Source organism: Lethenteron reissneri, chromosome 17 (genome assembly GCF_015708825.2).
Source record: "Lethenteron reissneri isolate LAM-NWPU_2019-01 chromosome 17, ASM1570882v1, whole genome shotgun sequence".
Lineage (NCBI taxonomy): Eukaryota > Metazoa > Chordata > Hyperoartia > Petromyzontiformes > Petromyzontidae > Lethenteron > Lethenteron reissneri.
Window position 1 is genome coordinate 11,065,921 of NC_083795.1, and position 26,782 is coordinate 11,092,702.

At 40.8% G+C, this 26,782-nt stretch overlaps 2 protein-coding genes across 3 annotated transcripts in view; both read left to right on the top strand.

Moving 5' to 3' along the window:
- LOC133343482 (receptor expression-enhancing protein 1-like) overlaps positions 1 to 14,285 on the top strand; it is a 42,134-nt gene extending 27,849 nt beyond the window's left edge. The window contains exons 3-8 of the mRNA XM_061553134.1: positions 6,003 to 6,079; positions 6,877 to 6,997; positions 10,004 to 10,117; positions 12,739 to 12,904; positions 13,727 to 13,893; positions 14,019 to 14,285. Of these exons, the coding sequence (XP_061409118.1) occupies positions 6,003 to 6,079; positions 6,877 to 6,997; positions 10,004 to 10,117; positions 12,739 to 12,904; positions 13,727 to 13,893; positions 14,019 to 14,087 (714 nt within the window). The 3' untranslated portion in view covers positions 14,088 to 14,285. The remainder of the gene's footprint in view (positions 1 to 6,002; positions 6,080 to 6,876; positions 6,998 to 10,003; positions 10,118 to 12,738; positions 12,905 to 13,726; positions 13,894 to 14,018) is intronic.
- A 6,065-nt stretch (positions 14,286 to 20,350) lies between these two features.
- On the top strand, positions 20,351 to 26,646 carry ARL3 (ADP ribosylation factor like GTPase 3). 2 transcript variants are annotated; one of them, XM_061553137.1, is made up of 6 exons: positions 20,351 to 20,471; positions 22,129 to 22,272; positions 24,532 to 24,648; positions 24,743 to 24,793; positions 25,150 to 25,335; positions 25,795 to 26,646. In XM_061553137.1, the coding sequence occupies exons 1-6, from the start codon at positions 20,469 to 20,471 to the stop codon at positions 25,840 to 25,842; spliced, it is 549 nt and encodes a 182-aa protein (XP_061409121.1). In that variant the 5' UTR covers positions 20,351 to 20,468; the 3' UTR covers positions 25,843 to 26,646. The 2 variants fall into 2 exon arrangements, with proteins under 2 accessions (XP_061409121.1, XP_061409120.1); XM_061553136.1 differs by lacking the exon at positions 20,351 to 20,471 and adding an exon at positions 21,921 to 21,953.
- The last annotated feature ends 136 nt before the right edge of the window (positions 26,647 to 26,782 follow it).

Below are 26,782 nucleotides of genomic sequence, written 5' to 3' on the forward strand. Positions count from 1 at the left end.
GACCACCACCGTGTGCCAAAGTGCAGTGGGCGTTGTGGGCGGTGCGGAAAATATCCACTGTTGTACTGAACTAACGCCCCTCCCCTCCACCAGCCCACACTGACCAGCGTGGTGAAGTATGGTTACACATCCCTCGTGGCCCAAGATAATATCGGGAGGCCCTCGTCCAGCGGTCGATTTATAAAAAAACGGCCTGTAAATATGAGATGGCTGCCACAGCTGTGAACTTTAGCCAAAAGCCTATACTGTGTTAATAAACATCCCCTCCCCCCCTTGAGGACAAAACAATAACCCTGTAATGAACCCGAGGCCGGCCACGCTGTTATATTTTGCCACGGCTTAATGGTTTTTGTCATTACAGAAATCCCACGCCAGAAGCATGGAGATGCGCGCAGGGTTATTAAAATTAATGGAGCTGTCTGGGCACAGACGGCCACCCGTCACATGCAGCGGTGGTTTACATAATCAGATACATCGGCGACAACAAAGCCCGTGTCTATGGGATGGGTGGAGGAGGAAGCTGTATTGATTATGCACTTGCTTATAATAAATAAAGCTTAACAATACGCAAGTCAATAAAAACATCTGTCGCAATAAAAAAAACAATTGGTTACAATCTTATGAAGCGCTTGATACTGGAAAGATGTCAACAATGGGAACGATTGCTCGCCCAGTGCACGAGGGTAGCTTAGGGTTAGCTTGCACGTTCATCTCCTAGGTAATGCATTTTTGCTCACAATGGTTCTAATCCTTGAAAACAAAATGCTTTATAAACTGAAAATTACTCTTATTGGGGTTCGTCGTTGTGAATGGCAACTCGAAAATTGAGTTGGCGAGTTTGAGCGACTTGATGCGGTTGCCTATTATAGCGCAGTTAATCAAAATGTGCTTTTGGTGTGGCGTGATGAAATAAAGTAATTAGATAATGCTTCTACATTATTGTAACTAAAATATCTGCGCACATATCTTTGCATTACATTTACATTCATTGCTTGCCAGGCAGAAAGAAACAAGTGAATCCAAACGCAGGTTTAGTTAAAATGCACGTCATGCTTTTTTCCCACCGTTATATATACGGTACTGTGATAGTAAAGGTGGTAAAGGTGCAGCCATGAAATTGGTTTCCTCTGCACAATTGCTGGTGTTGCATCCTCCACTAGAGGAAGCTTTAGAGAGCCCTTCCAGAAAGTATTGTGAGATACTGGTGTATTTATACCATACTGCACAATTTTGTTGTTAATAATGATGTCATTATCAGTCCGCTGTCAATCCACTGCTGAAGGCTTCCACATTTTAGTGTCAGTCACTGTGTATGTTTCACCATACCTAACCCCATTGATTAGTGTCAATTCCTGCAGTATAGTTCTTACTTGTCCACTGAATTTAAACACATTCCTGCGGAGGGAGCTGGTAGGAACGTTGGGTTGCTCGGTCAATGGCTAGGGTCAACGGCGACGTGGTGTATTCCGCTAATATGGCCGACTGTGAGGGCGGGCACAAGCCGGCGTGAGTAGGTTAAACGTTGAGTTTTATAAGGGCACCACAAAGTGACCAGCCCCTCCCCACCCAGCCCCATCCCTCCCTCCCACCCCCCACCCAGCCCCACCCACCCCACCCAGCCCCTCTCCACCCTCTTCACCCAGCCCCTCCCTGTACGACGGACACAATAATCCCCTGTGGGCTGGTGTAACCAGGAGGTTCCTACCAGTACCATGCCCGATAACTGACCGATCATTATCGGTGTGCTAACCACTGAAATTTTTTCACCCACATGTATAATACGGTACTCCTTTATAGGAATTTCCAAACCAATTACATTACTACAACTGTATCTAGAGCTAAATTCTAACACCTATACATTTTTGAACTTACAATATGGAAACATAGTTACACACACAACCTTGTTATTATACATCCAACCAATAACCGATCATTTATGTAGAAAATGTTCAATTTACTCCAGGAAAATGTCTGCCCCATAATAAAATTATAGCAGCCTACAATTTGTACATTAATGGGAACCTGCTCATTAAGATGCACCCCGCTGTGCTGGCTGGCATGGTGCCACTTATGGTCCACAGAAATTAGTGTGCCATTTCATACAATGCCCTATTTGTCTCAGCGGTTGGCTTGGCATTTCTTGAATGGTACACAAAAACAAACATGATATCCTTCACATGTACCTTCCTACACGTTGAAATAGGAATTAAATATAATTAACTTAATGCGGTGAAGTACTGCATTTCCTCTAGTTTTGTTTTAACTATAATTTCTACAAACATTTTTTAACAGGGCCACTCGAACCCAACTCTGCTTTGTGTGCAACGGCGCAGATGGTGTGTGCCCATTTTTTTCCAGTGCCATAATTGCACAGCTGGAATCGCTGTTCGCCCGAAGTTTACGGCAAGGACGTGAGCTCACGACATAATGAGTTGTGCTTGCGGTCCATGTACACTTGCCGCCGATTCTCTGCCCGTCCTCTCACGCACGTCTCCCTGAGCCTTTCATCTGTGTATTCCCTTTCAAGTGTGTGTGGTTTTTTTTCTGGATCCCGTGAGCTGTGCGGAGGTGGGGGGGGGATAAAGTGGCAGCAGGGCAGTTGGTGGTGCATGCACGGATCGGTGAATGTGAAGTAACCCGGTGAAGTGTGTGTGCGCCTTCACGTTTTGTCAATACAAGATTTCCGATAGCATTAGAAATGCTCGCGCTTGGAAATACGTTTCCAACCAAACGTGCGCGGAATGCTTTTTTTCCCATTTACCTTGACTAAAAACGGATAACTATATGCACACCCACATGCTCTATAGTACATACATACACTTTCATCCAGCAATGGATTGACCGAGGTTGTTGATGGTAGTATAGTATATGGGGAAGGAGTCGTGACATGGTGATTAATACTCCCATGGCGCTATGACCCTGGAGACCCGAGTTCGATTATTGGCCACGGCGAACATAAGCGACGAGTGGTATCTAAATGCGTTCTGTAGCGCCCTCTTTTCAAACAACACACTGATTAGTTTGGTGAAATATAGTCAAACAAACCCCCATGACTAAAACAGCATGGGCAAGCCTTCGTGCAGCGATAGATTGATCGTAATTCTAATTATTATATGCAAGCGTAGCTGTCAGTCATTAATGTTTTTATTTTATTTTCAGAGATCAGAGCAGCTGTTGTAGAGATTAATGCGTCACTGCCATTTGCTTTTAATGAGCAGCGTGTCATTTTGTTTTTTTCTGAGCTACACAAAAAGATTAACAATGATGTCCCAGAAATTCTGTCTTGCATATCTTATGACAAGTTGAAATGCGATATACAAGTGGTGATTTGAATTGCATAATAACTTCCAGCTCGTTAATTACGCGTTCATTTAAATGTGATAGTTATGGGTGTCTGCATTATACTAAATTGCCAACTTAGTTCCAGGTTCAGTGAGGCAAAATTGTAAAACCAAATTCGCTCGGCAAAAGTCGCCTAGTTTTACTTTCCGCTATTCATAATCGAAGGTTCCGTTGATTAACAGTTTCCGCAAACTTGCCCGAACTTAAATTCCTCTTATTTGGTGTTGGATTCCGTTTCGCATGCAAACAAAGTTTGTCTTGTGGTCTACAGGTGCCTGGTAGAGATGAATGGATAAAAAAATGTAATTCCACACAGTAGTGCAGTGTATATGAAAGGAGCAGTAACATATTCTTAGACCATTGCTTCTGGTCTTTTTGTACATATAAAGAGTTGTTCATGTGGTCGCTGTGATGTACGTATTATATTTCACATTGAGTGTGCTTAACCTTTTAATGTTATTACAAATTTTTTTTTTTATTTAGTTTTGAGTTGCATCCCGTGTACGCAATAATAACAATAATTCACAACCGCTTGCCACTCAACTGCTGGGTTTATAGTATCCCCAGACGCCGTGTCGGTCATTGGGATTGGTTGACCACACTTCACCACGCTGGTCAGAATCAAACTCGGGTTGCTCAGGTTCATGGCGTTAAGCACTGTGCCACCGCTCCCGTACATTTTGTGGGTGCCTATATTTGACCCTCACCTTCACAATTGTACAGTCCTTGTATTAGCACTGGCTATGTAAGATGAGAGCATGTTGACCCCCCCGCCCGCTGCCTTGCTAGATACTGGATTGTATTTTGCACCCATTTGTTGACGCTGTCCCTTTGTGACCCTGCAGGCATGGTGCCTGATGGTGATGAGCCTGCAGGATATTGAGTGTTGCCACTGTTGACCCTTGGTTGACCCTCAGTGGCTTGGGGAGGATTGACTTCCCACCAAGCCTCTTGGTCTATCGAATACTGTACTACTGTAGATAGTAATTCATAGCAATATAATTGCAGATATTATATATACACTCTCCTGCATACACGTGGCATACCATATCAGGAGGATAAGGTTTTTTACAGTATAACAAATACATCATTAACCTTTTTCCAAAGCACTAACTAGGCCATGGAAGCATAAAGGAGTGTGACACGCTTGGCTGTGTTGTACAATTCATTTTAAGGATAAGGAGGCAGAGCTGCTCATTGCAGAGCATCGCCCACATCTCGCATTTATAAAAGTAGTTATTTCTACGTCTGGTTCAGGGTAAAAATTACTTTACAATCTATCTTTTTAAAATATGATCATTATCGTTATGGGCCCTGTATATCTTTTGCTTAGCTCACGCAAAATAATTGTTCTCTGCCTCTCCAATTCCCTATGCCCAAATTATCTAGAATGCACCCAATTCCATCAGACCTCGGAAGCTGAGCAGGCTTGACAATGCCTGGTTGGGCAACAGCAGAGGGCAGTGGGGAATACTCCATTGTACTGCTCTTCCATGCTCCCACGTTTATGCTCCCCACCTTCAACCCACACTTACCACCAGCGTGACAAAGCAGGGTCAATGAATCCCCATGTGTACGTATGTTGAAGTTCTTTCGCACCGTACGTAGCCAACCGTGCTAATAGGGGTTGCTATGGAAGGACAACAAACTAAACAAAAAAAGCAGTTCTAAAGAAATTAGTTTTCAATTTAGATTTAAATTGCTTTACTCCAGAGGCTTCTTAATATCGGAACGAAGAGCATTCCAAATGGCTGCAGAAGCGCATCTGAAAGCACATGATACAGTCTTTGTTCGACGGATAGCCAAAAGCCGCTGTTGCAAGAATAACCGGAGTTTGCATGATGGGTTATGCTCCTTGACGAGATTAGCAATGTATTGTGGTTCATTTGTGGCAAGCACTTTCTATGTAATGAGTGCGACGTTATAATGTTTTCGTTCGGCAACGGGGAGCCAATGTAGCTTGGCGAGCACTGGACGGACACAGTCGCACAGTGCGGGGATGCCCCTCGTACAGCAGTGGATTGACAAACTTGTGCACTTGTTCACGTGTATAAACACATCTGGTCAAGCACACCAACGTTAGCAATCTTACATGTAGCGTGCTGTAGAAGGTAAGGTGCTTTCCTTGTCATTTCCAGGCCATGAAGTTCTGTTACCCTTCCAGGTCGCTTCAACCGTGTGCCCTCCCCCCCACCTCAGTCTCGCTCTGGTCCTGATCCATGTGCTTCCTGGTTGTGCATGTGAATCCCTGTGTGGCAGCTCCCCGATGGAGCCTGCAGCGATCAACGCGGCTGAATTGCAAAAGCAGCCGTTGCATAAAAGGGGATGAAGTGGAGGGATTTGGGGGGGGGGGGTCACTCGCACCCAGCCTCGTTGTAATGCTGGCCCTGTTCCCAGTCCTTTACAGTGTGCACAGTGTTGCTGGAACATAGTGTTCTTTAATAGTGAGAATTTACCTTGAAGGGTGGAGAGAATGTACTCTAGAGTTCTGTGTGCTAAAAAGCCTGGCTAATTACAGAACTGTTGTTGAACAGACGACGAAGGAAAATGATTCATGCATTTCAGTGTCATTTGTGATTTAATGTATTGAATTTTGTATTTTATTGCAAGATTATTCGATTTGACACGATTGAAATGTGTGTTTTCTTCCTCCCTCCTAGGTGAGATGGATGATGTACTGGATTGTATTTGCACTCTTTACAACGTTCGAGACCTTCACGGATCTGCTGTTGTCATGGTAAGTCCCGTTTTCATTTATTACCCATGGAAAACTGGCACGGAATTCAATTAAGCATTATTAGAAAAAAATTAACTGACTGGGTTTGTTTCCCTGAGTGCTCATATCAGGCATAGCCAAGGCAGTCATCTCAATTATTAATACAGTTCCATGCAGTCGCTGAATTAAAATCCATTGGCCACACCTGATTTGTTCAGAGCTTGAGTGGTCTTGTTTTGTGAAGCAAAGTAGCCTCTCATGTTGCTTAAGTTGGGGAGGAAATGCAAATTTACGTGCACATATTAAACCGTAAATTGAAATATTTAATTGGTATTTGAGTTACACTAATTAAAACTTCTCCGATTTCCAGAACACGTTGAGGTTAAATAATACATTAGTCAATTTCCCACATGTAATGCTCTTGCATTTTACATAACATACAGGATTTTGCCATGGTGTAATGGTTAGCACAGTGGACTTGCAATGCAGAGATCAGCCGGTTAATCTCCCGATACGGCTGTTAAAACAATGGGCACGTTTCTTATTTCGCCCCACTTTCTGTTCACCGAGCAGTATAAATGTGTACAACACAGTTGATCGGCAGGTTGCATGTGGTGGCAGTAAAGTGTGGGTACTCTAACCTCTATCGAAATGTATAGTCAGCTTGTAAGAGCAGGCCAAACACCCTCTCTAAAGGGTGCTCTCTAGAGCTCCCTTTCGTGGAAAGCCCTTCCACTAACAGTTGCGTGAGTGAGCAAATGCAGGGCTGCACATTTGTCTTTTATGTTTTTTGGGATTTTGTTCCTTTGCCTCCGCAGGATCCCTTTTTACTACGAACTGAAGATAGCCCTTGTGGTTTGGCTCCTCTCTCCGTACACCAAAGGCTCCAGCGTTCTCTACAGGAAATTTGTGCACCCTATGCTTTCATCTCGAGAACAGGTCAGGAGGTTCTAGCAAATACAATGAAAATTATATTGAATTGTGTTTTGGACTCCTTAAGTATGCATTTCATCTGCTTTACACAATTTCCTTTCGTGTTTGGAGGTCTTATTCTTCCTTTGATTCAATGCACAATCACCTCTGTATCTGTTTCAAACAATGTAATGAATTTGGAACGTTCATCGTCACGTAATGTGGAGGCCAAACAAAGATTTGACAATTGTGTATAATTCCTATTCAGAACTGAAGGGGGGGGGGGGGAGCAGGGGGGAAACCATCCACAGTCAGTTTTTTTGAAGCTCGAAGATTAAGCAGGAATGGCCGTCAAGGTTTTCACCCACAGTTATTGGGTTCACAAGCATCTGGGTGCAATTGAGTGCTTTGTGTATAATTCAGTCTGTCAGATGAATCAAAGCGTGGTGTCTTTGTCACTTTCCAATGCGCACTGAATTGCCAAGGGGGGAAAAAACAAGATACTGGGAACAGCACATGACGCATGCAGTATAACAAGTAAAAAAAAGGGAATTGATTTAGGATTTCTCATCTCAACAATGAAAACAGCAAATAAATATCCCGTGCATATTACTTGAAAAAACACACGTCCCCCTCGTAACAAATATTTTGGTCTTGGCAGCTGATGCCTTGGCAGTAAAATATTTGTTAATGGGGGCGACAAGGAGGTGAGCGTGTAAAAGGCCTCTTTGTTTAGTGTTGATTCTGTGTTTATTTCCAAATGAACAGGCACGAACTGCAGCAACCACCAGCAAGTGCAGCATAGAATAAATTATGAGGGAGCTGAGAAATTAGTTTGATACTGCTGCTCTATTTGGGAAACGCAGCCTGCTGGCACATCGGTGGAATGCGCGTAGCTTGCAATCAAGAAGGTTGTGGGGGGAAGTCACTAGTGGTTGTGCTTTGGAAATACTCTTCCCCCGCCATAGAAATGTGGACCTTCCACTACTGCCTCAGGACCGTAAACAGAAGATGAGTACTGCCGAATTGACCGGAAAACCACACATTTTTGTTCTATATGTCCATTAATCGCTTTTTAATGGATTGTCTATTCATGTTTCATAGGTGGCCAGAGTATCGTACAGTGTTACTTTTTATATATATTTTTTTATAAATTGACTAAATGTGGCCGAAGCATGGTCATGCATTTACATACTTCCGGTTTAACCCATACATGGTTTATTTAACAAATTGAGACGCGGCTGTTTGGAAGGCAGTAGTATGAGTCTGGTGTGATGTGAACACGAGTGAAAAAATCTAGATCTTATTACATGCACCCAGAAATGGCTTTTGTGGGCACTGGACCATACATTTAATTTAAATTATGTAGCATGGTGTGTTTCACCGAATGAAATCTAACACCGTGATGGAAGCTTTCTGTATTGCTGCTAAGGATGTGTGTGTGTGTGCACGAGTACAATACAGCAATGTATATTTTATTGCTATCGTAGGACAATTGCATTTTAACAGGGATAGGTAATATGGCACTGTCTTTTGGCTATCGGCGTTAGTTCGAAATTTTAATAGAGCTCAACACTTCCATTAAAATAACACTGTGGTAGATGAAGATGCTGTAAAAATGTAACATTTTTGTTAATGAAACCTTAGATTTGACAATGCAGAGCCTGAACTTGTTATCTACTTTTCGTAGTTGCATTATGCCTTGCTGTAACACTTTAATTACTATTGGTAGCGTTTGGCGTGTGACCTTCAGTATATTGAAGCATTTAGTACTCGCCCATTCTTGGCACTGAAGATTAAGTGCGTCATGTGGACTGAAGGCCATTCTAGTGGGCACTGTAAAACACATTTCCACCAAATGATTATGTTAAAAATCTTTAAACTGTATCAGCTATTTTTTTTTATCTTGTCAGCTGGTATCTAATGTACGAGTCGTACAAAGAGTAACTTGCCTTAATAATGGCAATTTAAGTTTGATTTTTCACTCTGTTACCATTCCCCTCACAACCGTGTTGAGCTAATGCATTGATAATTTGCAAATTGCATCTCATCTTTGCGGTAAGGGTGCTTCATCATTACTGGCTGTAGTTTGAGGTATTTATAATATCTGATTAAATTCCCCAATGCCATGAATTAACTCTAGAGGTTTGTAACCCTTTGTGCTGGATACCCCGAGACTGATTTATATGCAAATTGTATTACACCCACTTTTCGAATGAGGAGTACTGTGGGCATGTCGTATGTAGATCAGCCATGCAAACTTTTCAACGCTCTACAGGAACAGCTCATGAATTTTGCATACATACCCCCTAGGAAAGCATATGTACACGTGAAATAAATGAATACTGTGGTGACATCCTACCCACCCCTTCCCCCCACGCAGTATATACCAATGTTGAGAATTTAATATAATCATTACCTGTGGGAAAAAAATGTTTTTAGTGTTTAGTTTGTTGTCCTTCCTCCGCACCTCCGATTATCATGGTTGGCTACACACGGTGCGAAAGAACTTCAACATACATATAAATTGCTTTTACATACATATAGTGTTGCAGTGGTGAGCATACCCTGCTACGAATCTGGCCACCCGAGTTCGATTCCCGCCCACAGCCAACGTAAGTGGCGAGTCCTATCTGAATATGGTCAAACAACCCCCATGGACTGACAATTTTTGCTGGATGCCTTCATCCAGCAGTCGATTCACAAAGGACTGCAAAAAATTATGGAAACAAATTTATAGAAAACAAATCGATTTCAGTGGGTTTGCATGGTTGTGTTGTATAGGTCACGTGGAGCGAAACGTCGGGCATCATGCCGAAACAACACACCTTATCACCCGAAAGCACATCGGAGACCTGATAGAAAATCTGTTTCCAAGGGGGGTTGTCTGATTCTATCGTATCTGATGCATTCTTTCTTTTCATCTCTTGTACAGTATCCGCATGGCACTCGATGGTAAGCTACATATTGCTGTGAGATTGAGTCGGCATGCTCCCCCTCGTCTCATTCGTCCGCCTGCTTTGTGCCTCGCAGGAGATTGACGAGTACATCGTGCAGGCAAAGGAGAAGAGTTACGAGACCATGGTGCGTTTCGGCAGACGTGGGCTCAACCTGGCAGCAAATGCAGCCGTGACGGCAGCCGCCAAGGTAATGTAACGCTCCCCCAGAGGTCAAGCAGCAGCTTGCGTTACAGAGCACAATTTACGAGTCCATCATCATTACCGTATTATGATTGCCAATGTGTGAGTGCAGATGCATTGCGTCTGCATAATTGGCCCATGTTTTTGTTTTTCCTCTGTGAACAAATTTCCAGGCATTTGCCAATTGACGACAAAAATATATTTTGATAAAACACTACGGTACTCGAGTGCTTCTAAGATTTCTAGCTGTGTTGTATTCATAAACACGTCTCATGGAGCCCATAGATTGAAATGCATCGGTGTGTAATTCTTTGAATAATGCATATGGTTTCATATGGCACTATACGGGAAAGGTTTGTGTGTTAAAATTAATGGCATGGCCGTTCGTTGTTTAATAGTCCAGATAGGAACGGTGGTCATAGTTACTATTCATATTGTAATGTTTTAAAATAAAATGACATCATCAGTATGGCCTGTGCACATTTGCATGCAGTCCACATCTGTGGCAAGTGACAGTCCTCCTCTGACCATGCTGTATCAGCGCCCACTCGTGCCACTTTAAAGTAGAGACTATATTGAACGCTGAGCTGCAGTACAGGAATTCCTCGCCAACAGATTTGCCAACCGCGGATTCATGTATGCACGGTTTATTATTTGTATTCCAATTTACCAACCGTGGCCTGGAAATTTGAGTATCCATGGGTAAGCACAGTGTTAAGGAAGTCGCATGACGTAGGTAATACATCATTGTATTAGTCAGTCCCTCCAGAAAAACGCGATTATGCGATCGCAAGATTCCACGCAAAATCAGCCAAAGTCCGCATATTTATGCGGGGGGGCGCGTTTTTTCAAATACGCCGCACTTTCGCCGCATAAATTGCAGATTTCCGCGCGCAAAATATGCGGGCTTGCATGATTTCATAAGCCCCGCATTTTCGTTGCAAAAAGTCACATATATCTTAGCAGAAAGTTGAAAAATGTTGCGTTTACTTCACACAAGCGCAGCCATTTCCCCTGTTGCCATGGGAACGTTATGAAGTGTTAGAGGCTACGTAGTTAGTTTTATTCAGGAGTTTATGCAACTTTACAGTTGTAAGATTGCACTTTTTTGTTAGTAGTATGTAAATTTACATTACTGTAAGACTGTACTGTTACTGTATTGCTTACGTTACTGTGCACTGAAAACACTTATTTTAACAGAAGATGTCTGTTTTGTATAGCTACCTCTGTAAAACAGGAAGCACACATTTATTTTTTAATATTTTATTTATTCATTTTTACAGAAGTTGTAGCATATTCATTTTGTAAAGCTACAGAACTTGTTCGACTCAATGTTTTGTAAGTTTGAGCCATCTGTTTGTTAAGGTCTGAAATAAAACAAGATGAGAACTTAAATATTCCCAGCACTTTCTGTGATGTAGTATGCTTGTTTATCATAGGAAGTAATAAGAAATGACTTTACATTAAAGTAGTAGCCTAGTGAATAGGGTGTTGGGGGAATCACTTTTTTTTCTCTTTTTCATCAAACCGCAGTTTTTGCAAGTTCCCGCAATTTTTGCAAGTTCCCGCAATTTAATCGCTTAAAATTGCATAAATATCCCGCATATTCCATCGCATTTTTTAAGAAAACGTGCCGCATAATCAACGATTTTTGCCCGCAACAATCACCAAAAAACTCCGCGTTTTTCTGGAGGGATTGATTAGTGACGGTATTTTCACGGGGCCTTGGTTCTCCGTGCTCCAGCACCACCATCCCTTCCCCCGTCATCTCATTATCATCATCATCGTTAGTATTAAAGTGTGTAAGTTAATGCAATGTTTATTTATGTTTTATTATGTTGTTGTGTAATGTACTGTATTTTATTTGGCGTTTAGTTAATAAACAGGCAACTTATTTAAGCTATGACGAGTCTGACCGCGGCCGTGGTTCCCCTAACCCGCTATTACCCGTAGGCCCCTGGTACTTTACCAACCGCGGATTTGCCGACCGGGGCATTTTCCAGGAACCTAACCCCCGCGGTTGGCAAGGGATTTCTGTATATTGTTGTTGCCTTTGATCAATTCACCCAGGGTTGCGCCTCGATATTCCTTAGATAGGTGATCGCCACGCATAAAATAGGTGTTGTAGGCTGCTATAATGCTGTGTTGTCAGCAGAGAGCAGTAGAGCAAAATCCAAAATTGTAATGTCCTATGCTCCCTTCCTTCACTAATCCGCACTGACCAGCATAGTGTCATATGTTAAACTTACCCCAACAGCCTGCAAGGCATGCAGAGGCCTTCATCCAGCAGTGGATTGACACAAGGGCTGTACATGTACTTATTTTTTAAGCATTTTGGCAGAAACACGACCTTTATATATTCACGATACACAACGGTAATTTTGTTTAAATTAAAGCCAAATATATCAATATCCTGTAAGACCAAGCAAGAGCCACGTTATCATTCTTTAGGAAGATTTCGATTGCCAAGGCAATACAAAATGGTGCGTATTGATAAGGAAAGGTTTAAAAGTAACATCAATCTTGGTCAGAATAGTAACCATTGTTCTGCCGATCACACCATCATGTTTGTTTTGGAGCAACGGCAGCATTTTGATGACACAGCACGCCTTAACTCGTGCACTGCAGGGCCAGGGAGCCTTAAGCCAGAGGCTCAGGAGCTTCAGTATGCAGGACCTGTCCTCCATTCCGGATGAGGAGCCCATGCACGGTGACATGGGTGAACACTCGCGTGCAGCGCGTGACACCAAGTTCCGCAACACCACGCGTTCTTTCGACCTTTCGGACTCCCATGGTAAGTCTCACCTAACATTACAGTATTAGCAGAAAGTGTTTTGCCAACTGTTATGTAAAATTGTAGCTTTTATAAGAATATCACTGTGGCTCATAATAGGTTTTTTCTTTTCTGGCAATAAAACAGGTGTTAAGATGTTAAAACACTAAACTGAAACCTTTGCAAGGAATCGTGTCTGCATTAACCACATATACTTGTGGTGAACATGCAAACAAAAAACATGCTTTGATAGTATGTGCATTGTCTTTGAAACTGATTGGTCCACACCAGAGACAGGTTTCTTGAGAGCCTAGTCTCAAACAGTGTGACTAATAAGGCTACTAGATGTCATTTGTCCTGTTACCATCATTATCATCAGCCATGCTGGATTGAGTCCTTCCCAGGTTGTTGCCATCTCTCGCGTTTCTACGGTTCAAAAATCCACCGAGCATCTGCACACGAGCTGTTTTTGTCGCTCCGTTCTAATCATTGACAAGTTATCACTGCCTATTTCATCTTATAGTTTCCCGTTGCAATAACAGCATCGCATTCTGAATTTGCTACTTGTACTATTTTTCCATAGTCTGTAATCTCCCCAGAGGTCTTCAGACGGCACTCTGTAATTAAGAGCGTGCCAATATTCCCTCCTGAGCTACTCAGGGTTAGCAATCCTGAATAAGTGGTGTCGTGTGGATTAATGTCAGTATAATCCAAGGCAAAGACACCCCCGACACATCTGCAGTACAGTACATTAGTGGGAGCAGAAATTAACTTTTGTAACTTCCTTTTCATTCTTCATACAATGGAATCCTTTTTTGTTTCTCTCCCTGGTTTTGTTTGAAGAGCGATTGCAGGATGATCCAACCATGCGAGGTCACGTGTCAGATGGAGAGAGATCTGATGGATTTGATGATGACGATGAGGTCGAGGAAGGGTCACCAAAGCCAGCCGTGAGACGAGCTCAGAGTCTCCGTGCGCGTAAAGCTATCAGGCCACAGCCACGTTCAGATGTATGTAATCTGCCGGCTATGCTTTGTATTGCTTTTAAACACTTTAATGCCTATTATTATCGTTATTATTTTTCTGGATGTTATTGGCACAAATCATTTACGAACAATATATCCTTTTGTTGCAGGCTGTCAGGAAAAGCCCCAAGCTTAGAGTAAAGAAGAGTCTTCCAAGTAATTATTACGGCACTATGTAGCGTGTTTGTGTCTTACTTCGGAGCTTGAGATGGTTCCACCAAGAAGATTTATATTGAAATATTAAAACATTTCTACAATGGAGTCTTCATGCACCATGCACCAATACCTGCTGCCCAAAATTTGAGTAATTTCTTCTGTAATTACTTGCTCATCTGAAGAACTATGCCATTTTTACAGATTTAGTTGGACATAAACAATTTTTTTTCTGCAACAAAAATTATCAGTACAGTTGATGTTTTAAATAAACAACTATCAGCTGTAAACCATTTCAAAAGCAAATGTTTTGTTTCCAACGCAATCAATGCAACAGCTTAGTCTACCTTTCACACTAATAATAATTTTTGTTTTCACCTCCTTAAGTGGCTTTAGCATACGTAGTTTTCTGATGTACATATGCTCTCGTCAAATTGCATGTATTCATGATATTAAACTGCCTTAAAACATCTTCTTGTTTCTTTCGGTAAAGTCCCTTCTACGTGACTTTACCGAAAGAAACAAGAAGATGAATCCCTGCAGTCACGAAAGCTTTAAATCGAAATTTAACTGCCTTAAAACAATGCAGATAACACTATGTAACACAATTTTTGTTCCTGGGTTGTAAGTGTTATTTCGTAATTGCTTATAATCCGAGTGCATGACGACCTTCTAATAGCTGCCTCCTTGGTGCTGGGTTGTGACTAGAAGCTTCTAGCTGCAGAGGCCTGCCCCGCTCGCCACGTGCCAATCGCCCAAGGGCTTTGGGTGTGTAGTGTGGTGGTGCGATGGCACTGTTTCCCTGGAGGGTGCCAGTGCATTTATTAATTTACGTGCAGTGTCTCTTGCACACCAGCTACCGCACGGGGCTTAACCAGGAACGAAGCCTGGGTCCAATGGCAAGGCAGAAAATCAAGACGATTGGAAGGCTTGTCCTGAAGTGGCTCCTCCGCTGTATGCTGTTGGCCATCTGGACCGTAGCTCATCCGCCCTACCGCGGTGGGCCGAACTTCATGGCTCTTTTTTCCCCTCTGTACCATTGTATAAAAATACATTTATATCACCCATGACTAAAGATTCTCGCAACATTTTTCATATATGATCTATTTTTTCAATAAAATTTAAAATTGTAAAACATTTTAAAATTTAAAACTTTTACTATTTTTTTTTTACAATTTGAATAACATAAAATTACAAGCAACAATTTCCATCTTACCTTTCAGAGTTTTTTTGCATTGCTTGCAGGTGAAATGAGGTGCTCAGGTTTTGTCTTGATCCCCGAGAGGCATGCCGAAATATGCCTTGTAGGCCTCACACATCTTAGCAGATGCTTCTACAGAGTACTTTTTCGGTCTTGTCTTGATAAATTGGCCTGCAGACATAGCAAAATGCATCTCCCGGATGCTTGCAGCCACTTGATTCCATCTCAGAAAAATTAGATGGCATCAAGCCCGTGTATTTTCTTACTATTTATATTACTGGAAAGTTCTAGAATGTTCGAGTAGTTACTCCCAAGTTTACTCAGCACTGAATCTCTCTGGAATGTTCTGGAAAATAGGTACATTTCAAAATATCACTGTCCTGGTCACAAAAGCAAAGTTTGTGGGGAATAATAGCCATTTTCTTTACTTTTAAAGCATAAGCAATTAGGAAATAACACTTCCTACCCAGGAACAAAAAAAAACGTGTTACACTGTAATTGCATGACAGAACGTTTAAGAACTTTTAATTTAATGTTGATCCTAAAGCTTTGGCCATGCCGTTGAGAAGATGGCAACAGGCGTCTGAAACATTTTTCTCTCCACTGACAAGTGACTTGCAGGGACTACAAGTAATACTAGCATGAATCTAATACCCAAATATGAAATTATATACATTGAAGACATTTACAGATTGATGGATTGACTTTATTTCATCAGGCGTCAACCCATTGCGACAAGATGTCTCTTGTGCACGGATGACCTGGGTATTGATCGCTTGACCGTTGACAATAAACTGGCCATGGTGATGGTTGAAAATGTTGCTTTATCAGTGTAATCTGCAGTGCTCTGCATCTCGCAAACAAGGTGACTTTCAAGAAAGTGCCTTTATGATTAAATATGCATATTGTGTTACTTGCGCTAGCCATAGCTTTAAATGCAGATCAGTCACGCAAACAGTCTACTTTATATTGTTTTTGTGGTAATAGCTTACCTTGGGTTTCTTTAAGTTGGGGGAGCTGTCCTCGTGATAAGCCTTATTGGCTTTTAGTTTAGATAATTTAATAAAGGCATCATGGGTTCTGAGGCTTTGCATAATACAAACGTGCCTTTTTAATGCATATGCTGCGATCGCACTAGTCACTCGAACTACTGCAACTCCTTGTGATGCCAAGTAATTGGATCCTTGCATTTTTATTTGCCGAGTGCTGTAAATGCTCTGCGTATATTTGAAACGGTTAATGTGGCCTACATAAGGGTACGTATATTTGCTTTGGTGCAATAAAGTATAGGCGTTAACAATATATAACCTGACTTTTTGCAACTGTAAGTGGATGAAGGGGTTTTAGGATGTATGGTAGTGTCTAAACAATGCATTGGCACAAAACACTGTATATTTGTATTGTTGGAGCTGCTTGGTCATTTTATTTTCTCATTTTTCATAATGTTATGTTTTGTAGCATGTTTTACAAATAAATGCACACCTATGTATGAATACTGATGTGAGGATAATTATCATACACCTTCAGTAATGTGTTTGTGTGAACTTTTTTTTCTGCACTTACCGAATTCTCATCAGAAAATAATTTCGTGTAGTATGCACCCATGGCAGTGCAATGTCATCAGATAAGTGACCTTGGTTCATAACTACATTGCTTTAAGCTTACTCATCGTGTCAAGTGTCTTAAACCACACAGCTAAATTAAATGTTAAACAGCATCATATCTCTGGGTCCTTTGAGGGCTTTGTCCTCTATGTGCAAATGGATCTGAATGCTGCGTTTTTGACCCTTTTAAACATATCAAAATATTTGGTTTTTCACTGATATTGGTTTAGTATTTTGATGCTTGCCTTTGATATACTTTATTACATTTTAGTTTTAACAATCACCATGAAAAAAACATGTTCTGTATATAGGCATAAATATTGCCATTGAACTTCAATTTTTTTTACTTTACATTATTTAACACCATACTGTTCACTCCAATTCATATATTGATCATTTTCATTATTTTTATTGTCTTCATCTCTAAATATGTTTACAGACACCCCAACCTTAATTTAACACCATTTTTCCTCAAATATGGACTTTGGAAAGGTGGATAAATTATCTTTCTGTGATGCGGAATACAGTTCTCGAAAGAATGTTGTTTATGAATCAGGCTTGGTTAGTCATTCAAGGATGCTACACTAAAGACATATTGAATTGCACATCGAAGCGTATCTGGAATATCAAAGAATTCCAGCTTTTTACTTCACACATTTATACCAAATGCTTATGAACGCGATGCCAAGGCCATGGGTTGTGGCTTTTAAAATGTACCCAAGTACAGTGGAAACAAGAAATTGGTTACTGACTTCATTCTAAGATTTAAAATTATACAAATGTTGGCCCAGCTCATGTAGTGGACTGAAACATATTTCTTGTTGTGCTCATTTTATTTGATTTAAGTTTGGAATGTTTATTTGCTGTGGACTTGTTAACATGACATTTATTACGTCTTCATTGCGCTGCATTATTCTGCTGTAAGCTGTATATTAATGCTGTATGCATTCGAGCATTTAAATGGAGAATGTCACTTCGTCTGCATGATTTTTGTTTATCACGTTTGACTTTTGAAATTACTGTATACTGCATTGAGCAGTAATCCAGTGTAGGATTCAATAACACTACTCAAAGTGTAATTTCAATTGTGAATAAAGTTATATTCATTGGCTATGTTAACCACTCATTAAACACTATGGCATTATATATGCTTCTTGTATGTTTCCTGTGATACTGTCTTGTGTTATAAAAAAAACAAGTTAACTATCATAAATATCACAAGGTATATTCATTGTGTGTTTTTACTTTGTTCTGATCAGTTACATGGAACACAATTTATTTTTAAGCTTAACATTGGCAAAAGTAGGAATTTCCACAAACATTGACATGTCTTCTTTTTACCTCACTATAATATAGTTGTTGGCATTACAGGTTTATATTTTCTACTTTCTCATGACCTGATTTTGTTTTTGTATTTTTATTTAGCAATGTGAGTGCAGAAGTTGAGTACAGTACTTTATTTTTTTGTTAGAGGAAGAAACTCTCCACATGGGTGACAAATTGCCCATTTGTTAAGGGTGTTATCCCATGATCTATGAACACCTGAATGAAGTCCAGTTCCACAAAGGCAGAATTCATCTATTCCCTGCACACGTGCGAATTTAATCACTCTAGGTTTGTGGTGGACATAGTCTCGGGCATGTTCTCTTTGGCTGGCATTACTTTCCTTAACAGTTAATATATATTTCTAATTTGTATTTGCTCCCTACGGTAATTCAAAATTCTTCCCTCTCCATGTGTATTTTCATACTTTTAAGCTTTTGTTTGATTTTATTTGTTAACACCCATGTTTCATCTTCATTGCATTGCACATAATATATACTGATTACAAGTTTTTTTATATGAATAGTTTTACTCATCGCAGCACGAGAATGTGAATAGTGTCAGTTACTCAAAAGGGGCAGACAGCAAGTGAAAGATCGCACCTCCGATTAGTACGGTTGGCTAGTACATACGGTGCGAAAAAAGTTCAACATACAACTAGGAAAGGGAACGGATGCCAGGACAGACGTACCCAAAAATAGACAAAAGAGCGAAAGCTCAAGATGAGTAGCAAGAATAAAGGAGCGACGGGCCGGAAGGAGGAGGGGGGAGGGCATGACTGGGCCAAGATATCTCGGTTTGAGACGGTGATGAGAGAGAAGGAGAGGAAGTCAGCTGCATCATTTAGATAGACCATATAAATGTTAGAGGTGTTTATTGTATTCAGGTGTATACTGCACAGTATACAAATAGTGCTGAGGATTGGTTTTGAGATATAGTGATTTGGTGGTGGAAAGACCAAATCAAGTTCGGTACGCAAGTTGTGGCTAATGTCATGTGTGTTTACTGGTAAAACTGCTTAAAATGAAAAAGAAATAGGCAAGGGTCTTAGCACAAAAATAAATAAATGTAGGTCCATCAGCTATATAGCAATTATTTTCCAATGTTTTCCAGAAGCATCACAATAAACCAGACAATGTACCATTGCTGATTTTACAAGTCTAATCACGAGGTCCTGGCTTGTGCTGTTGGTTTTGTTGATATTTTGTATTAAGGCTTTTTAAGAGTTTAATTTACACCGAATTGTTACCTTTTGTATAAATTTTTTAAAAATCTATTTTTGACAACCATATTAAATACTTTTCCAGAATGTTTTTCCAATCAACTGCTGGTTGAAGGGTTCCCCAACATTGTCACCTTTTTACCATAAGCGCATTGGTCAGAGTGGATATTACAAATGATAAAATATATTCTCAATACAGTAGTGCCATTGTGAGTTTTGGTGGCCCTCATAATCCAATGCTGGATGAAAGAAATCTTGAAAATTAATTTAATAATTGGCACAAACTAGTCGTGACACTTAAAGGGACTAATCATGGTTCAGAATGTAAATTCACATGGATGATATTTTAGAAAAAGTATATTAGCAAATAATAGGGTTTAAAAACATGCCTTCAACTTCAGAATAAGAATATTTACTCTGGAGGAATCCGATGAGCTTTCAAGCTCTTTTTAGATACTCAGCTGTAGGTGATCTGGTTCACCAATATGACAACAGTTATGAATATAATATACTGAGACTTCATGCTGGAAAACAAATTAATCTGATTGGCTTTGTGGTGTTGATTCTAGTTGTTAAGCTTTCGTGACTGCAAGGATTCATACTTTTTTCGGTAAAGTTACGTAGGTAAAAAAAATCTAAATAATAATTAATATTTCCATTTATTTATTTTTAATAAAAATCTAGTTTCTATTTTTTAATAATTATTATTTCAATTATGTTTATTTTTTTGCGGTGTTGCCCACATTCCAATATAATGTGGGAGCCCTGCATGGCCCTTTGAGTCTATGCGCTCCTATAGACTTTTTGGTATTGTTCGTCGTAACTTTCTGATCCACCCCGGCCAGGACGTCTGTAAAAAAATAACTTGATGGATCATCGGATTCTTTTCACTCTGCAAAGGTTCTAATTGTGTGGATGCGAAGTGGAGATTTTAACATTTTGAGTGGAAACTCGTCACCGCCCGTTGCCATGGCAGCGGCGGGAGGTGACGTCACGTCAACAGCGAATGACGTCACCGCGCAACGCGCCTCCTTAGCAACCGGCTCTAGCGACCAAGATGGTGAGTTGCGTTCGCAAGCCGCCGTCCATCGGCGTACAGATAACGACGCTTAATACGCCTTCGTTTAGACGAATATAACTGCGCCAAACACTCCAGTTTATGCCTTCGCCAAGGTACACATAGCTAGCCTGCGCGCAGGGCATTAGCTGGGATTGAATGAAGGATGGACCTGGACGTTCCTGCTGTTTCGTCTGGCCCGGGGTGGGGGCTCTGTAGCCGGGGTAAGGTAGCCAGGCAAGGCCGTAGGCTTGGCCATGTTTGACTAGGCCCGCGGGACGCGTTTCGGAGTTTGTATCGAAGGACTGTGTTTTTTTATTATTATCGCGCAATCATCAGGCGATGATGCGTATGAACCTGAGTTCGGTGCCCGTTCGCGGCTAACATCAGTTGCACGTAGTATCTGAAACAGTCCTGCTTATTCAGACCTCTGTTCACCAACCCGTTACTGACCGACGTGCGTGAATTATGGACAAATAAACGCCATGACCGACGTGGTGTGAGGCCTTCATCCACTGGTGGATTTAGAATGACTGGAATTTTTTAAAAATCGTCCCGTTATATATTGCAGTTGTACAATTGATATTTTCAAACTCACCTTTGCTATATAAATGCTCGTTGAATGGATAAGGTGGGGTGATTGTTGACCAAATACGGTACCCGTATATCCTGGCAGTTGTTAAATATATCAACTTTGTCATTTGAGTATGCTAATCTCGTGGAATAAAGGTGGTATTTTTGTCTGATAGTGATACGTCTGATCGTGATACGTACGTGTATTTAAATGTCTCTTCCAAAAAATTACAAATTTTCCCAGTCACTAGTGTATGTCTTTACGCAGTGTATAAGATACGAATTTCACCAACCCAAAATATATATGCGTTTAGGTTTGGTTATCACTTCATCATAAAAACGTAGATAGGCCTTTATCCAGCAGTGAGTGCCATTGGTAACGGCTGATGACATGCTTTACTCTCATCAGGAGACATAAAAGTAGCAATCTATAATTGGGCACGTATACATTACTTGTTTAAACGGATTTATATATTAAAAACGCACCTGCCTGGAAATGAGGAAACGTTACGCGATGAGGTATATGTATGTGTTCTGTGGAACCACTAATTGGCTTAACATTTTATATAGATGCCAGACCATTCATTAGCTTCGCTGGTGTGTTCATTATATTATAATCAAAACAAACTATCTTAATGCAATGGTATGGCAGCGACCTGCCGCTTACGTAACCACGGCAATCATAGAGAAACGCACTTGATCCTGTTGTGAAGGATTAAGCAAAGAACAGCAGCCACAGATGTAGTTAGCTTAGAGGAGTCAATCTCCTTCACTTGATATTAATAGTCCCGGTGGCGACGTTGTGTTCTTTTGCTTGCATCTTTGCCCTTTCGTTCAGCGAGCAGCGTGACTTGAGAGTTTTGAAGGGGTTGGTGGTTAAGTGATGCGTGATAAATGGGAGAGGGACTACTCGTAAGACTTCATTCTAATTCATTTTAACGCCTATCTACAATGTGACATGTGTGGGTGTATGATTGTGTTTCGTGCAAGTGACCATTCTTGTGTATGTTTCTTCTGGATACTTTTTGTGCTCTTATTTTTTGCTCAATAGATTATGGTAATTGGTTTTTTCCCCGTTGTGTTGTAGGGTTTGCTGTCCATCCTACGTAAACTGAAAAGTGCTCCTGATCAGGAGGTTCGCATACTCCTCTTAGGACTTGACAATGCAGGAAAAACCACTCTACTCAAGACGCTTGCATCAGAAGACATAACGCACATTACCCCAACTCAGGTATGATTTTATACAAATATTATCTTCAACTTGCATCTGTATAACTTGAAAAGATAGTTACACAAACGTGCTCTTCTAGATGGTGATATTTATTTTACAAGACAATCATTTGTAAGTATTTGTGGCGTTAAATATTGACTTAAACTTCACAAATAAAGTAATTACTGTTACGTGGCCTGATTGTGATGATTACTTTAAATTAATTTAAATTTTAATACAGTACGTGATAATCTGGGGATTGCCCACAATAGTTACATTCAGTTCATTTATCACTCATATCCGGCACACTTCCACTGGTTGTTACAATGAAGATGCCAGTTAATCAGCGATTGTTAATAATCGTACTATATGCATTTATTTGTTCTATATATTTTTGGGGGAAAATACAGTATTATCAGAGAATAGCCATGGTGAGATCATGCCTCCTTCCCTGACTTTTGATTTGGATTGCGTTACTTCAAGCAATATCAGTGTAGCTGTTCCGTTTTGCAATTGGTTTTAACAAATCCTATTTATAATTGAATGCCTTGGTTTATGAGTTTGCATGAGTGTACACCAATCCATATAATACTCGTTTGTCCACAAAGGCTAAGCATAATGGTACGTGTTATACCTTAGTCTTTTCCAGAATGTGATTGCTAGTATGTTCACAATATAAAAAATGTTCTGAATCCAGTATACTCGAATGTTATTTGTTATTTCATGGTTGGTTGGCCTCTATATTATCTATGGCAGTTGCTTAGACAGACTGGGATCATAATGATAGAATAATGAGGACCTTGGGAGCAGAGCACAGTGTTTTTAGAAAAAATATGTTAATAAAAAGTTACATGTTGTTAATCAATGTGTATTTCCTGCTATAATATATGTGTAGTGACATCGGGGATGTCATTGTATAGTGCTGGCCCGGGAGGGTCGTGGCATGCGATGTTCCTACGTCGTAGACAGTTCTGGGTGGGTTGCTGTGTGATGCCGGCTTTATGATAGCAGGGCGTGCAATGCACTGTCATCGTGTACACCCCGTCGATGGGTGTACTGGGTGTAGTACCAGCCCTAGTAGGGCTTGGTGAGCGCTGGGATAGCGCGGGCACCGCGCATAGCGTTTAGTGCGGGCTCCCACAAGGGGGAGCGGGAGAGTGTCAACCCAGGGACAGGGTTGCCCCGGGCCATGGCACTCTCGTTGACCCCGTAGACACGTGATCCGGAGTGTCCATAGAGAGGGCCCCAGGGGGGGGGGGTGCTAGGGGGTGATCACCTGTCCGGGGAGAGCTCTCGAGATGGAGCTAGAACACTCGAGAAGGAGGGCGGGGCCTGGGCGGAGCCAACCCCGACCTGGGAGGATATAAGGTGGGTCCCTGAGAGGGACCGGGGTCACTTCGTTCTACGAGCTGAAGCTCCACGTCCTACAAGCTGGAAGCTCTATGTCCTGCAAGGCATCAACATGTGGCCATGACCTGAGTGAGGGTCCGACCCTTCGTAGCTTTAACTCCTCCGTATAGAGTAGTTAGCTGGGTGATCACCACCCTAGGCTGCATCTGGTGATGGGGAAATTACCCCTTTGTGTATTACGTGTTGATATAATAAATGTGTTGCCTCTAAAGAATAACATCTGCGACTCAGTTGGACTCGCTACATATGGATCAGAAACATAGACATTATAAATGGAACAAAAACTGAAAAATACACATAAACAAAGATCTAAATTGCAGATATTATACTGAGGCACAGCAAGAGCAACATGCAATAAAGAGAACAAGTGTAAATTTCAGACGTTTCTGATGAGTGGGCTTGTGTAGCCCATACTGCGAGAAGGGATGACGGCCAATGGATGGGAATGGTAACAGAATAGCAGCGAAAGGAGGGAACATGCCCGTAAGGCAACCACCACAGAGATGGAGTGATGAGATTATCTCATGTGCAGGAATGAGATGGATTGTGAGATTGCAAGACCATGCAGGATGATGATGTGGGATTACCTTCATCCAGCAGGGTATAAAGCATGGCTGATTTATAGCAGTATTGCAATTTGTGTAATTATCTGGTATGCAGAGTTGATGGTCCTGACTTTTTTGCCACAGCCGTATTACATAATCACATTTTCGCATGAGTCATTTGTCTTTTTTATTTCGTATTGCATCACAAGTGATTTTTTTCCCCCAAAACTTCACAATATTAATCTTGACTTGATTAATATCACGTTTTATACATTTTGTTGAGCACTTCAGAGAGCATTGTGAAACTGTTTTTTTCTCTGCACAGGGCTTTAACATCAAGAGCGTGCAGTCGCAAGGATTCAAGTTAAATGTGTGGGACATCGGCGGACAGAGGAAAATTAGACCTTATTGGCGAAACTACTTTGAGAACACTGATGTGCTGGTTAGTTCCAACATAGATCACAAATATCATTATTGAAATGTTTGTATATGGACATTATTTAAGTAATGTGAACGTTCTTTTTTTCCATTTACAGATTTATGTGATTGACAGCGCAGATAGGAAAAGATTTGAGGAAACAGGGCAGGTAAATATATCCGAAATTATATTTTTAAGGCTCTATGAACCATCTAAACACAAAAATGGTGTGTCAGGTAATATCTCAGTCATTGCATTGCTTAACCTTTTGTAAGTCCTGTAATTTTACTCCGAGTAGTAATATGGGCATAATGTTATAAGCGTTGGGTGTTCCTCTGTTTCACAACAATTGAGTGTAACCACGGTTCCACAAAGAAAGTCCATGTGAGCACATCACACATGGGGCGTACGCGTGTGCGCGTCCAGAACACTGTGACCAAGGTCCTGGGAAGCGGGTCAATGTGCCCACGGATCACATGGGACGTCCGCGTGTGCATGCGCCCCCCGGTTTGGTGTGTTGGGCAGGAATTGGCCGAACTCCTGGAAGAAGAGAAGCTGAGTGGCGTGCCTGTGCTCGTTTTTGCCAACAAGCAAGATTTGCTGACGGCCGCACCAGCTTCTGAGATCGCTGAGGGGCTCAATTTGCACACCATTCGCGACCGCGTCTGGCAGATCCAGGCCTGCTCAGCCTTGACGGGGGAGGGTGTGCAGGTACAAGTCTTGTTTTTTTCTCAGCTACACTGGTGCCATATACATGGATGACTATAATACTATTTCTGTTAACAATAGGTGTTGAATTTGCTTGTTTGAAATGTTTATGTATACCTTTTTACTTTTAAATAATTGACAATATTTAAGTCAAATAATTTATGACCAGGTAACAGTCCATTGGAACAAGGCTCTTGCAATTCAGACTTGGGCGATAGATGCATTTTATTTTGAAATTCTTATGTCAAGATGGATTTAATATACCCTGGTTTATTGCCTAAGTGTAATTAGGTTTAATGTGCTGGTGTCTCATCCACCTACATGATTACTTAATTTGCAATCATTTGTTACAAAAATCCTTTGTGTAAGAACTGCATGTTCTCAATCTCTAAAGCATATATTTTTGCATCCAATTAAGCACTGAAAATAACTTACATGGCCTTGTGACTTTTTCTTCTTTAGGATGGGATGAACTGGGTATGTAAAAATGTTAATGCGAAAAAGAAGTGACTCAACCATACGCAAAGCACTGTTGCCCACATGTACAAGGTAACCTCACTCATCCAGTTTGAAAAAGTTTGTTTTCGTTTTGTTGTAAATTGTAGAATTATGAGACTGAGAGATGTAATTTCTATTGCTCATGGAAAGGTAATCTTTAAAAACTATTTACTATAAATGATGCAACACAATTTATCATTCCCATATGTGATGAAAAGAGTAGAAAGGGTAGAGAGTTTGACATGTACAATTAACATATTTTTTTCTGCATATCTGTACAATAAAGTTCTTTTGACAATTATGGACATGTTTTAGATAAGGCTTTGTACACCAGGACATTGTACGCAGTTTTGTCTGCTATCCTCCGTTTTATGTTCAGCGTTTTGTGGTTGGTGGGGATAGGGGCTATTCTGCTGGCAATTAAAAGTCAACTATTTAAAATGGCAACTTCGGTTCTACTTGCAATATGAAAATTTATCCAAAAAATGTATTTATCTATTCACTAGCATTCTAGTTATTGTGGAGTGCAATCCATTTTGGTGGTTTGTTCATCTTGACATTACAACAGTGCGTAATTGAGAAAAACACTAAATCGTAGGAATACTAGTAACATGTTTTATTTGTTTATTGGAATTACAATATAAGAAGTTATGATCACCCCACACAGTAAATATCTGCTTTACATATTTCATTATGAACTGTTTATGCTGGTTGTCATCTATTTATGTTCTGGATCAATGGAAGTAAAGTACAGTAGTATGATTTGTGTACCCATTTGGGTGCATTTCTGCAACTTAATAAAAAGTGCACAATTTTTAGATGTTTGAGATTGTATTTTTTACCGATACAAGTCGTTTGTAGTGGAAATCTCTTTATTTGGCATCTCATGGGATATGAGAAAAAATGTTTGCTGGCTGGATTCATGCGGAAGTGACGTCACCATGGATATTTC